Consider the following 14841-nt stretch of genomic DNA (forward strand, 5'->3'; position numbering starts at 1 on the left):
GTCGGGTGCGGCCCGCCTGTACCCGGGATTGTGGGCACCGGTGCGGAAGCAGCCCCAGCGTCTACTGGTTGACCTGCCGGCACCGGCACCCCAGGGGCAATGGGTGTAGGCACATGCGGGGGTGGGACCACCGCGGGCGGTGCGGCGGGTAACGTATCCCCTGGGCCTGGGGTGGGTACCGCCTCCTTGGGTCTTTTGGACCTAGGTTTCCCTTGCGGGGTGACAAATTCCCCTCTTGGCACTGGTGCCACCCTCTTGCGGACCGGTCTCCCGGACGGGCCCGGTGCCTCGCCATCTCTATCCTCCAGCCGGGCTTCCCGCTCCTTAATTTGTCCCAGCTGTTGTTTAATGTCACTCATCTCCCGCATCATAGCCCGCATCATAGCCTCCATGTTGGACCCCTTTTTTCCACCCCTTGGACCTGGCATGATGCTAACCCCCCCCAAAAACACCCGCTGCCTACTTAATTCCCAACAGGTCAGCTGTGTGTACCTTTCAGATGGAGGGTCACCAGGGGGCTTTCAGCACCATGCAACGGCGACCGCAACACTAGCGGCTTGTCCGCTTATGTAAGGGGGTGAGTAAACCTAATGTAGACCCACCCGGCGGCCACCAGGAGCTATGAATGCTAGCCCCCCGTACCCCTCTTACCGACCCCTCCTGTATCCTCGTCGACGACGGTGGTCTGCGGTCACAGCCCTCACCACGTTGTGTGCACCGTCTGCTGAAATGTGCCAATAATGTAGTTAAGGTTGCCTGGAATTGAAAACAAGTATTAATACCGTGTAATAAAGCAGTTGGAAACCCACCTTAAATACAGCGGACGGTTGAACCCTCCCTTGTAACCTCACAGTTGCTGTGCGGCACTAAAAACTCCTTGTATCAATGGCCTTAAATTATACTTATGCAACCGACCGGTACACTCCTGAGCCCCTTTATTGTGCGCTTTTGTGCAACTACTCGAACAACAAGTTATTGACTAATTAATACCCCACAATAGTGACCAACACTTGAAGCAATGCCACGTTTGTATGTTTGAACAACAATTCACATACCAGTTAATACCATATAGTAGTGAAAACACTTTCAATAAATGTCACCTTGCTTTTATACCATTCGTGGACTGACAATTACCACATTAAATACTGTGCAGTAGTAAACAATTACGTGCTCGAGTATCCTCTGCTCTTGTTCAATTTCAAAATTGCCCCACCCCGGCCTTATTAGCCGTTCGCTGGAGTGCGCGCCAATTTCCCGGCGCAATTCGCTCCCACTCTCGCTATGCTTCCAAACTTAGCTCCCTCCGGCCTTATTTTGCCGTTTAAATTGATTGTGTAGTCCAGTAATCCTTTGTACAGCGTGTAATTCCTCGGTAGGACACTGTGTTGGGCCGTCCCCGATTACCGGAGCACCCCCCCGACCCTAGCGCGGTATGTAGCAGCCGGCCCGCTGCTCGACCCAGCCCTTCGCGCCCCCAATTACCTTGTCTGGTCGCCGAGGACACTACCCGGTGACGCACAGTTAATTGTAACGCGGACCCCTTCTCGGCAGTTGCCGCCTCACGCCCTCTTGCAGACGACGATCTCCTGACGCGGCTGGCTCCACGCGGCTGGCCTCGATAACCCCTGATAACCTGGAACGATAAAAGGGAAAAAACACCGGCCGCTCCCCGTTCGCCTGATGAACGCGACCTCGCCGTGCAGCCGAGAAACAGAATCCAGTAGCGGTTTCCTCCACCTGCGATCACCAGGCAAAATACCCCACCGGCGACGCAGCTCGTGCAGCACACCAACCCGGCGACGCGGCTCGTTCAGGACACCGAACCGCACTCTCCACCGCTCCCGATCTCCTCACGATGGTCAAAACAGCGAACCTGAAAAAGGGAAGCAGAATTTTAACAAAACAAAGAAGCCCCGAACGCGGGGCACAACGTTCAGCGAGGGAGCGTCCAGGGACAAGGGAGTCTCCTGGGCGCTCCCTACTTCTTATTCCCGAGGGGCCGGGTGGCCCCTCCTCACGCCCGCCCCCCCCGACCCGGAACCAGTCCATTGATTCCGGGTCAGGAGGGGCGCCGGCCAATCGGCGGTGGGCCGCGCCCCCAGGGCACGCCCCCACCGTCGAAGGACCCGCGGGGAGAGGGGGTGAGGCGGTCGCCGCGCCGCCATGCGTGCGGGGGGGCCGAGGGCCCCCCCTTTTCAAACTTCTTGCTGGTGATTGTTAGTGATGCTGTAGTGGGTAAAGAACTTTTGTTATTGCTCTACCCAAAAAGGGCCCTTTAAGCCTGCTGTGGGCGAGCAGTAACTCTTGCATCTTTTTCGGCACCAAAGCCCTGCATTGTGTTTGCTCCAATGTCTACTGTGTAATCTGCGTGCCCATTCTGAGGTGGAGTTGCAGAATAATCCGAATACAATAAAGACAGCCAGCAGTGATAAACACGGAAGGTAGCCTCAGTTTGATACTCGATGCACAAAAGGCATTCACAGCGTGGGATTTTCGGAATAACGCCGCAGTGCTCTAAACCAACGGAGAGATTTCAGAAGTAGTTGCCCTCCGAAGAATCTAATAACCTTTAGTGAAATAAGAGACTGTGAAAGATTTATCATTAAAGTTCAGAGAAAGATTGTGTTTAGATTGAACGTCCTGAGATGATTAAAGAACAGACTGTCAACAAACCAACTTCATTGCACTGTGCAACAACACACGCAGCTTTCCGCTCCACAGGAGTGTAGACGCTATTTTGAGGTAGGATCAAGTAATGTCACTGCTATTTACATAGTAAGAACAAAACTGTAAAGCTAACTATTTCGTTTTCTGTTATTGCTGTACAGTTAAACGGAAAGTAAAGACTACAAAAAAGGAATTTGCTTAAAGTCAGTTTTTAGTCCTTTAAAATCCACATTTTGCATCTTTTTTTGGCCCTTCAAACCCCACGCATTTTGTTTTTTTCATCTAAGCTGGGAGAGCGATCATGTCGATGAATAACTTCAAGCCAGTCTCCATCAAGGCAATTTGTTTGAGTCGGTCTTATGTAGATAATTAATCCATGCTCTCTCGCAGTACATTCTGGCTGGGACAGCGGGCATTGTTTCAACGTGCTCTCAGCGGTCTAGTCGGCCAGGAAGTGAGCCGCTGGAGAGACAGCACTGTTTGCCAAGGACAGGCGCCTCTGGCTTCTGCAGGCCGAAACTCACACCAGCCTTCTTCTCTGGGGCCAGGTGTAAGATTACCGCGTCATCTGCTCATTTTATGTGTCAGCAAGCACTGAGAACGTCGCCTACCTCCCTAGAAGCAGCTTTTTTTTCCCGGCTTGTGATATATTAAAAAACGTCCAAATGCTACTACATACACAAGTGCTTCGACGCCTCGTCAGGGGTAGTAAGCGCTATATAAATGCAATTACAATACAATACATGCACTGCAGCTGAAAACGTTACTCTCGCCTGAAGCTGTCTTTAGGTGAATTTAGAAACCCGATTGAAAGCACATCACTTAAGTATAGTGACTGTTGATTGGTGTTTTCTACAGAGCCACGCGTGCGGCATTACTTTTCTGCGCAAACACACACCGTGGTCTCTCCTATGTGCGATTAGTGAAGGTTAGATCGATGTGAATATATACATAACCTGACAAATTTCGGAGCAACTCAATTGTGTGTGTTCTGCCTGGGACTGTGGTACAGGATACTGTTTGGGTCGCAGGCAGTTGGGAGCCACGCCACAAATGACAAACAGACATCACGCTTGAACTATTCAGAGTGGGCTAACAAGAGAGCAACCCCTTGTTTGCCAAGACTGCAATTATTCACTCCCAACTGTCAGTGGGAGTGAATAATTGTATTCTTGTATGTTACCCATTAGCGGGCGCCTATCTGTGGAAGTTTCTGTTTACACGTACTCATGTTATCAAGTGTGCAGGCAAAACTGAAGAAATTTCACGGTGAGAAAAGTGCGCTTGGAGAAAAGCCTGAACTGAGCGAGGCAGCGAGCTCCACGTAATCACAGCCGGTCCCCGGGAGACATGTGCGGGTGGATGGATGGGAGAGCGGCGAGGCAGGCCGAGAACACCATCGGGAACCTTTACTGTGGGTAAACAAACAGCACTTAACAGGAGGCCAGTAGGCACGGAGGAAATACTTCATCCTTACTTACTACCCCCGTTATTACTCTCAGCTTATCTCCTTTCCAGCTCATGGCCCCTCCCCAAAGAAAGATTAACTCGCACTAAAAAGCTCTGGTCCGCCCAGCCCTGAATCCCATCAGGAGTATCATTCCAGATTACTCTTCACTGACATCTAACGCCCCTCCCTCCCCTATAGACGAGATCAGCATCGAAAGTTCAAGGGCTAAATACCACACATGGAGCAAGGCTCCGGCCAAATCCACACCCATCTGCTGACCCACCCAGTCTATGCTCTCTTCTAACCTTCTCCAGGGTTTGAGCCACCTCTCCCGGGCTCCGGTCCACACCCCGATAGAATCAGATGTATCCTTCCCAAATCCGAGGCTCCCTCCAAAGTTGCATCTTCAAACCCCCACTAACTGTGCTTTTTAAGTCATCCTCTCTTGTTCTATTATTTATTTTTTTATTGCGATTTTATAGAGTTGAAACCATCAGTTAACTCTGCCTGTGCTCTGAACCCAATGACTGCGCGACATTTTCCTATATTCCGAATATACATCCGCTCCCGTCTCCCGGCGGTGCTCTTACCCATGCTGCTGGCGGGCACCGTCCCTTCGCCAGCCTCCTGCCCTCGGTGCTGCCCGCTCCTTCCTCCAAAGCCCCCAGCGGGGCGGGCTCAGAGCTCCGTGCGCGGCTTCCTAGCCAGGGAGACACAGCCCATCCGTGGCTGCCCTGCTGACAAACACCACCCACGTCCCGTCGCTCCCGTGCCCAGTCGCTCCGGTGCGTTCCAATCACCAACAAGTCAGGTCCCGGGCCGCGCTGTGATTGGCTGACGTCACGGGGGTGTCCCGGGCCGGCAGCCAATCACAGCGCGGCCCGGGAATGACGTCACGGGGGTGTCCCGGGCCGGCAGCCAATCGCAGCGCGGCCCGGGACAAAGGGGCGGGGCTTAAAAAAAGCACCAGAAACGCCCCCGAATCGCGTTTTCGAGAGAAAGCGCGATTGACAGCCTCTGCCTCCCAATGGCTAGCCTCTATTTATGGAGCTAGCCAATGAGAGGCAGAGGCGGTTCTAACATCACTACTAAAAACAAAAGATTTCGACTGGGAGGGGCTTCGCCCCTCGCCAAAAGTCGAAACCTAAAAAACAGATGACTTCTAGGAATGTAGATTCCCTAATCAGCAAGTTCTATAAAAACAATTATCTTCAAAGATAGGAATCACTGCAAACGTCGTGCTCAGTAAGTAGCTGAACAGATACAACCATCATGTTGCAATCCCAGGGGTACACGGTGTACCCCCGGCGTACACCACCATCTAAGGATCACTTCGCCTCTTCACAGAAGCTATGTGGCGTTTATCACACAATTGTTAGCTGTGGGCAGGCCAGGGTGGAAAGAGAAGCCATCACGAAAGTAAGCTGCGCCAATAGTAAAAAAAAAGAGCACCACAGTTAACAAGCATTGGAAATGCAATAGGTCTCGCAATAGAATAGTTAGACATTTTTCTTTTTGCAAATGGAAGAGTGGCGTTGCGTGGATCAGTAGCGTTGCGTGGATGAGTGGGGTTGCGTGGATGAGTGGCGTGTGTGAGTGGCGTTGCGTGTGTGAGTGGCGTTGCGTGTGTGAGTGGCGTTGCGTATGTGAGTGGCGTAGCGTGTGTGAGTGGCGTTGCGTGTGTGAGTGGCGTTGCGTGTGTGAGTGGCGTTGCGTGGATGAGTGGCGTGTGTGAGTGGCGTTGCGTGTGTGAGTGGCGTTGCGTGTGTGAGTGGCGTTGCGTGTGTGAGTGGCGTTGCGTGTGTGAGTGGCGTTGCGTGTGTGAGTGGCGTTGCGTGTGTGAGTGGTGTTGGAATGCAATAAGTATCGCATTAGAAAAGTTGTAGTTATTGGTCTTGTAAATGACATAATTTTTTTTTTTTGCGATGTTATATTGATGGCTTTGTCATTTACAATGCCAATAGTTATAACTTTTGCAAATGTGACACCTATAGCATTTGGAATGCAACATGTTTAGTATTTACGTGACTTATATGGCAGCTCTGGTCGTTATGCTACATCTCTAGATAGTTTTATCTTCCGCAAATGTGACACCTATTGTAACACAATATGTGTTGTGAGGGTGAGTGAGGGTGAGGGGATGAGGGTGAGGTGTTGAGGGTGAGGGGTTGAGGGTGAGTGAGGGTGAGTGAGGGTGAGGTGTTGAGGGTGAGTGAGGGTGAGGCTGAGGTGTTGAGGGTGAGTGAGGGTGAGGAGTTGAGGGTGAGTGAGGGTGAGGGTGAGTGAGTGTGAGGGGTTGTGGGTGAGTGAGGGTGAGGATGAGTGAGGGTGAGGGGTTGAGGGTGAGTGAGGGTGAGGGTGAGGGTGAGTGAGGGTGAGGCTGAGGGGTTGAGGGTAAGTGAGGGTGAGTGAAGGTGAGGCTGAGGGGTTGAGGGTAAGTGAGGGTGAGTGAGAGTGAGGGTGAGTGAGGGGTTGAGGGTGAACGGTTGAGGGTGAGTGAGGGTGAGGGTGAGGTGTTGAGGGTGAGTGAGGGTGAGGGGTTGAGAGTGAGTGAGGGTGAGGCGTTGAGGGTGAGTGAGGGTGAGGGTGAGTGTGGGTGAGGGTGAGTGAGGGTGAGTGAGGGTGAGTGAGGGTGAGTGAGGGTGAGGGTGAGGGTGAGTGAGGGTGAGTGAGGGTGAGGCTGAGTGAGGGTGAGTGAGGGTGAGGGGTTGAGGGTGAGTGAGGGTGAGGGGTTGAGGGTGAGTGAGGATGAGGGGTTGAGGGTGAGTGAGGGTGAGGGGTTGAGGCTGAGTGAGGGTGAGGGTGATTGAGGGTAAGGGGTTGAGGCTGATTGAGGGTGAGGGTGAGGGTGAGGGGTTGAGGGTGAGTGAGGGTGAGGTGTTGAGGGTGAGTGAGGGTGAGTGTGGGTGAGGGTGAGTGTGGGTGAGGGTGAGTGAGGGTGAGTGAGGGTGAGTGAGTGTGAGTGAGGGTGGGGGTGAGTGAGGGTGAGTGAGTGTGAGTGAGGGTGAGTGAGGGTGAGGGTGAGTGAGGGTGAGTGAGGGCGAGGGTGAGTGAGGGTGAGGCTGAGGGGATGAGGGTGAGTGAGGGTGAGGGGTTGAGGGAGGGGGAGGGTGAGTGAGGGTGAGGGTGAGGTGTTGAGGGTGAGTGAGGGTGAGGAGTTGAGGGTGAGTGAGGGTGAGGGTGAGTGAGTGTGAGGGGTTGAGGGTGAGTGAGGGTGAGGGTGAGTGAGGGTGAGGGGTTGAGGGTGAGTGAGGGTGAGTGAGGGTGAGGCTGAGGGGTTGAGGGTAAGTGAGGGTGAGTGAGGGTGAGGCAGAGGAGTTGAGGGTAAGTGAGGGTGAGTGAGAGTGAGGGTGAGTGAGGGGTTGAGGGTGAACGGTTGAGGGTGAGTGAGGGTGAGGGTGAGGTGTTGAGGGTGAGTGAGGGTGAGGGGTTGAGAGTGAGTGAGGTTGAGGCGTTGAGGGTGAGTGAGGGTGAGGGTGAGTGTGGGTGAGGGTGAGTGAGGGTGAGTGAGGGTGAGTGAGGGTGAGTGAGGGTGAGGGTGAGTGAGGGTGAGTGATTGCGAGTAGCAAAAAAATCGTATGGAGCCAGGGGCGTAGCGCAGGCTCCTGCAGGGGGAGGCTGGGACAGGCTGGGGTACCCCTTGAACTCAATTTCTACGACTATCCCTGAGTTGTGAGAAACTGGTGAGGGGGGGGATTCGGAAGGACGAGGTGACATCATGTAGATTTACACCATGGCATCGTGCTCCACAGCAAGCGAACGTCTCCCACAAACGGCAACATAGCGCGGCACAAAAACTCGGACTCTTTCCCCTGAGGGAAACGCGCACAGGCCTGCAGAACGGCTTATTTCCACCCTGTCAGAAATGGCACCTCAGCATGTGCCTTCCCTCGTCACTGAACAGGGCATATTGAACAGGGTCGATGGCTGGAGGGCTGGCAGCTCGTCCTGTTCTCTTCCGTGAATGTCTAGCTGATTTGTCTTGCCAATAAAATATTATTTAACCGGGAGATGGAAACGTGCAGAGAAATGGATAGAGAGTGAGCGGAGACAAATGGAGGCGGGGGCTGGGGAGAGCGAGGGTAGGGAAACAGACAATAGGAAAAAGTAGAAAGAGGAAACATGCAGCAATGGAGAGAACACATCAGAAGAGCAGCTGTAAAATGGGATTGCGAGAGGGAAAATGAAAGGACATGTGGGACAGAGGAGAAGAGCACGAGGTGACCCAACAGGAGTAGATGGGTACTGGGGATACATGACAGAAGTTAGAGATTAAATAGGTGCGACGGGGGTAAGAGGGCTGAGATATAGGGGTGCTTAGAGCGACGGAGATGCAGGGAAGGAGAGTGACGGTCACAGAAGGGGAGAGGTGTATAGAGATGGCGGGAGGCGGACGAGGAAAATGGTTAGAGAAGGAAAGATGAAGGAAGCACGAGGGAGAAAAGGAAGACGTAAGAGGGTGAAAATGTGTAGAAAACAGAAAAGATTAATAGGTGGGGGAGAGGGCTAGCGAGGGGAGAGCAACAGAATAGACGATCGTGATTAGAGGGTGAAAGGAAGAGAGATGAGAGAACGTGGGACGGAGGTGAAGAGAGAGATATTCGTATAACGTGTAAGAGGAGATAGCTGGAGTGATAGATGAGTTGAGATGAGGATGAGGGACATCGAGAGGTAGGCGATTAAATGGAAACGTATTGAAAGGAGATGGGCAGTTGGAGGAAATTAACAAACAAGACGGAGGGCATTGCTGTGGGGAGGGGGTGGAGGAGAAATGCACACGGCGGGCAGGGGAGGGGGCGGAGCGGGGAGAGCGGCATGTGGGTGTGAAGAAGCCGGGGCCTTTGAAGTGAAGCTAAGCTTCACTTCAAAAGGTGTCGGGAGGAATGCGGCTGAGGGAACAGACGGCGATTGCGGCTGAGGGAACTGATGTGCACGCGCTTTTAAGCTCAATGCACATGCGCATTGAGCTTAAAAGTCACGGGCACTGCAAGGAATCGCCACGATTCCTTGCTTCTTAGTTAAAGGTTGTTTAAGCCGCAATAGGCTCGCAAGCTCGATGCGCATGCGCATCGACAGGCGAGACCTAAAAAGAATCTCCAATACAACATATTAAGTTATTAGGCTGTATCTGCTAAGCATATACACAATGTGCTAGCCATAAGAGTATTGTCAGTCGGTTCTTGTAAATAAAAAGTGACTTCTGCTACAACTTCTCATGGTTGTACAAAAGCAACTTCATCATAGGTGTGATTGAAGTATTTTTTGTTTAGAAGTAGTTATTGCCCAATAGGTTGTTCTCACTGCTGATTACCTGATCATGGTTTTCATTTTATGTTATGAACACTTGGACTACAGGAATGGCCGGTGTGTAAGGAACCTAACTGGGTCTCGGTTTGCTTCTTTACTGATGTATTCTCTTATACGGTGTACACTTGTGCTCTTTGGCACCCTGGCCTCTCCTCTGCTCATCACGTTTTTCTCCCCAAGTTTCCTCTTTATATATTTTTCTCTCTTTTCCAGCTTCAGTCCTCTAAGTCCTATTCTCTGGTTCCTCAGATTCCTTCAGTCTTTTCTCATCCTTTACCTCATATTGACTTCTCTTAACGGCCTGACCCTGTCCCCTTATCTCCTGGGCTGACATTAACTAACAAGGGCTTGTGTTTTCTCTCAGGTGCCAGGCTGGTACAGGGTTGTGCCCGGTGGATAAAGCTCACAGAAACCAGTGCCAAGCCTGCAGGTTGAAGAAGTGCCTCCAGGCAGGCATGAACAAGGATGGTAAGAGGGGGCTCTACGGAAACCATGGGGGTCATGGAATGCATGTGGGCGTCATCTGATGGGGGCACAAGGCTATTTGATTCAAATCTGAGTGTGTCTCGGAGAGTCCAGTCTTTAGCCAATTGAGTTGAAAAGACAGATTCAGGAACATACCAACGCAGTTGGTATGCGTGTGAACCTCAGCAAGTGGGCGGATATGTGTAAGGACACATTTTAGGATGAGCTTGTTGGGCTACACTTTGGGACGCCCATGGATGAAGAAGGGAGACTTTGGCAGGACTTTTTGTGAGAACAGACGTCAGGAGGACTCTGACTGAGTCCAGACCAGGCAGGAGTTTGAGTGAAACCAGACTTCATCCATAGTTATGCCCCACACTCCTGCCCTGAATATTCAGGAAGTATGCACTCTTGTGAAGTGACCAGCACTGGTCTCCCTGGGAAATTATGTTCTAACGCGTAAGCCTCTGTCAAACATGCCTCAACTTGTAAAATAGCTATATTTTTCTTTAAACCTGCCGATATACAATTCAATTCAATTCAAAAATACTTTATTCGGATTACAAGAAATCCATAAAAGCCGCACATTTACATAAAAATACATTTTTAAAATAATTACGCGATTTCCACAAATAGTTAAAAACCGCAGATGTTTTCCAAGCATTAATGTAAACAATTAGTGTGAATCAGTTGCTAAAGTGCAGTACAATTTACTAAAGTGCAACGGCATGGGGGACTTAAGGCACATGAACATTTCATGGAGATTCCATTGATTTTCGTGCAGAGAAGATGACTTTCAGAAATGAACTTACACGAAAAATCAGTTCATCATTTTCTAATTTTAAAAGCATAGAATAAGATTGAGTCAGAGAAACTGGTCTTTGTTTTTTAAAATATGGGACTAAAAACCACTTAATGTATTTTATAAAAAATTTGCAATGAAAAAAGAAATGTAAGTCATTTTGTCTACTGTATCCATCGCAAGGGCAGGGGCATAACTCATTTCCAGAATTCGTCGTGCTGTGGCCCATTGGGAAGCAGAGTGAGTATTTTATGATTCCAGCTCTTAAGCGATATAGTAACGATCTTTCCCAGTTGGTCATAGGAAGTCTTAGATATAAAGGGATTTGTTGTGGAGATGAGTCGTTATTTATGTTATTCACATATAATTTGACAGTTTGTTTTTGCAGTTCTATCTCCATCCTCTTTTCCCTGTAGAGGGCATAAAATTCAATTTGTATATCCTTTTTATCTGTGCTCTTGATCTGGGAGGGATCGTTAAAAAGATGGGTTTTGCCAATGCTATCTAGACTTTCCTTTGTCGCCCGGAGCCACGGGATACTCATGCCTTTGTCACAGGCTAGACATTCAGACACAATTTCCTGTGTTAAAGTAGCACGGTCATTGGTCCAAATGGCCAGCCAAAATAATGCTGGTCGTGTGGCAATAAAATCAGCTATGTAAGGCAAATTAAGTTCGGCATGGCAAATATACCCGGATGAAGAGATTGGGGCTCCGAGAAGTTTTCTACATAACCGGTTTTCTTCTATCTGCAGGCTAGATGGTTTCACTGTCCCCCAAATCTCAGCGCCATAGGTTGCTACTGGGACACATTGCAATCTGTATATTTTCACGATTGCCTTAGTAGTTTCTGACCTCTTTGGCCGTGGCAGAGAAAGGATTGAGTTTATGGCCTTTGAGAACTTGCCTGTGGCGTGGGCGAGATGCCCACTCCACAGGCCGTTCGCAGCAAAGACCATGCCTAAGTAGGGGAATGATTTGATGGAGTGCAACTTCTCTTGACCGATCGGAATGGAATTGAGTTGTTTGGCCCCTGGCCCACAGGTCATAATATATGATTTTACATATGATATACAGTCCCTGACTTCAATGCAGCAATAGACGAACTACATACAGTCTGTTTATTCCATTCAAGATAAAGAAATACGCACTTTTCGAACCGCAAAATACTATATTGCTTTGAAATTAGTTCGTGTTGCTATAGAGTATCATAATACCAAGGAGACTTATCACTTTTACAAGTCCAGCCAGTATTATATATATTTTATACATAGGATTAAAAAACGTGCACGTTCTGAAAGTATATTGCAAGTAACCGAGTAGGTAGATTTACAAGCTTCCAGTCATGGACCTTCACAAAGAAATAGAACTCTGCTGACAACTGGAAAATCACCTTTATATAAAGGCAATCCGTAGAAAATATGACAGCTCCCTGCACAGCTCTCCAAGTTATTATCACAAGGCCCCCCAACTCGTTGATATTTTAGTCTTTTTAATGCACAGGACACCCACAGCCAACCACAAATCTGAAGTGTGATATTCTCACAACCCTTGTGTCATCAATTGGCGCACTACCCCTGAAGTCCTCGTGTAGCTCCCCGTGCGACAGTTCTCCTGTCCAGCTTTCCCACCGTCCACTACCCTCTGCTGCCTGTCTATCTCTTACTCTCTGTTTGTGCCTCCACTGCTCATATCTTTCTCTGTTTTGTCTTCTCTGCTCGTTTCTCTGCCCTCAGTTTTGCCTTTTCTTCTTGTTTTACTGCCCTCTGTGTTGCCTTTGTCTGCTCGTTTGTCTGCCCTCTGTTATGCCTTTTCTGCTCATTTTTCTGCCCTCTGTTGTGGCTTTTTCTACTTGTCTTCCTGCCCTCGGTTTTGCATTTCCTGCTCGTTTTTCTGGCCTCTGTTTGTCCTTCTTCTGCTCTGTTTTGCCTTTTTTGCTCGTTTTTCTGCCCTCTTTTGCATTTCTGCTTTTCTGCCATGTTTTGCATTTTCTGTTCATTTTTCTGCCCCGTGGCATTTACTGCTCATTTTTGGGCCCTCTATTTTACCCTCGTGTGCTCTGTTTACTCTTTTCTAATGGTTCTTCTGCCCTCTGTTTTTTGCCTCTTCTGCTCGCTTGTTTTTCTGCCCTCTGTTTTGCCTTTTTCTGCTTGTTTCTTCCCTCTTCCCGCCATTTCGTCAGGACCAGGCTTTTCGAATTAGACCTCCACCCCACGCCCACATACCCACAGGGGTTACAGTGCTGCGCTCTACAAATGCCGATTGGTTGATATGATATAATGCAGTCTCTTCAACTACCTGTCACCACCCCCCGCCTTCCACCCCAAAATTTAGTTCCACATTTTTTCTCTTCTAAAACGTTTGTTGCATTGCTTTTAACGAATTTCAAATATACTTTCCCCAAATTATATGGTTGATGCAACCCCAATAACCTTTGCATTCTCTGTATGTGGAGTGTTGCAGGCATAGGATTTTAACAGTTGAGTGACCATATGCATTGTTCGTGTCTCTTGCTTTGTATTTCTGGCCACTTTGCAGATCACGTAACTCATCTGACCTTTACCTTCCTTCCTCCTGTTCCTCTCTCACCCTTGTTGTGTACCGGATGATTTATCCCACAGCGGTACAGAATGAGCGTCAGCCACGGAGCACCGCGCAGGTCCGGCTTGACAGCATCGAACTGGACTCCGACAGCAGATCTGAGCATCTTGCTACAACACGGGACCCACCTCTGCCTTCCTGTCCTACACTGCAAAACCTGAGGCTACCAGTCTCTGCCACAATATCCAGACCCCAGGCTACCAGGGCACAGACTCCTCCCAACAACCACCGCTTCATGGCTAGCTTGATGACAGCTGAGACCTGCGCGAAGCTAGAGCCTGAAGATGGTGAGTTACATTTCATTGTTTGTGCCTATTTGGAGCTATATAAACCACTTTCAGGTAATTCACCCTGAAATGAATATGTGACGATACAACGCAATCATTTACATCGCGGTACATTACATTGCGGTTATTACAACGCAAGTCGTTACAATGACTTGCGCTAGAGGTGCTGGACTTAGGAATAGTATGATTTACTATTCCAACTCCAGTGTGTGTAACAGTAGGGAAGGTGTTGGAATAGTAAATCATACTATTCCTTAGTGTAGAGCGCCATCCAGCGCAAGTTGTTGTAGCACCTTGCATTGTAATGACCGCGATGTAAATGTATCACGGTGTAACGACGGCGTTGTAAAGGTCGTTCCCCTGAAATTCTTACATTCCCTATAAGTGGCCTGCCCCATGAGGATGAGGACATGGGGTGGTGTCTAAAGTGGCAGACAGGCTGCTGAGAGAATGGATTACATCAGGTTTCAAATTTGTCTGATCTCTACATGCCCCGAAGATAGTTTAGACTGGCTCTAAAGAAATGCTATGAAGTAGGAAGGTGGTTGAGGGGGATGAAACCCCACTCAAGCAGCAACCACAATTCTTGTAAGGATGAAACACAAGCAAACCCCAAATTAACCTATGTTTAACCCTCTGGTAGCTTCGCACAAAAGTAGTCAGGCCAAACTTAAAGTCAATGTGTAAAGTATTTTTGCAGCACTTCAAAAGGTATTAAAGTGAAAACACCAAACATGAAAAATCCCACACCAATATAGAAATATAGAGTAAAATTAAATAAATTATTTGAGACCAAAACAATAAAAATCCAACCAGTATAACCAGAAATCTGCAGTTTAAAAGATTTAGGATAAGAAAAGCACTTAAAAGCATAAAACCAACACATGCGATCTGGTTGTGCGAGGCTGGGTGACAGTCACAAGTTCAGGCCGACCGCAATGGAGCGTGGGCTAGGTACAGGCACCAGGTTAATCTGCTGAAAAAGAAACCTTCCAAGTCCAATATGAACTTTTCCATTTGCGGTGGAGGGGGCTGCAAGGAGCAGGGAAAGCGAAGCGGATGATAAGGCCGGGTGTCGCGGACAATCATCACTGTAGCACTAAGATCCTCTTGGACGTCGTGGATGGTCATTGCTAGAGATTCACATTGGTAGCCACCCTGGGCTGTCGATGCTGTAGTGTGAAGAGTCAGGATAACCTGAGCTTTGAGTTGGTGGGCGGCACAGGCAGCAAGGTCTTGGCACGAACAAGCCTCTTCAGAGTA

The 14841-nt window shown here is 49.3% G+C and overlaps 1 protein-coding gene across 2 annotated transcripts in view; it reads left to right on the plus strand.

The window, feature by feature from the left end:
* NR2E3 (nuclear receptor subfamily 2 group E member 3) overlaps nucleotides 1-14841 on the plus strand; it is a 53023-nt gene that overhangs the window by 23215 nt on the left and 14967 nt on the right. For both annotated transcript variants that reach the window (XM_078684624.1, XM_078684622.1), the window contains 2 exons: nucleotides 9789-9892; nucleotides 13312-13578. In XM_078684624.1, coding sequence (XP_078540750.1) covers nucleotides 9789-9892; nucleotides 13312-13578 — 371 coding nt within the window. The remainder of the gene's footprint in view (nucleotides 1-9788; nucleotides 9893-13311; nucleotides 13579-14841) is intronic.

Source organism: Lissotriton helveticus, chromosome 3_2 (assembly GCF_964261635.1).
Source record: "Lissotriton helveticus chromosome 3_2, aLisHel1.1, whole genome shotgun sequence".
Classification (NCBI taxonomy): Eukaryota; Metazoa; Chordata; class Amphibia; order Caudata; family Salamandridae; genus Lissotriton; species Lissotriton helveticus.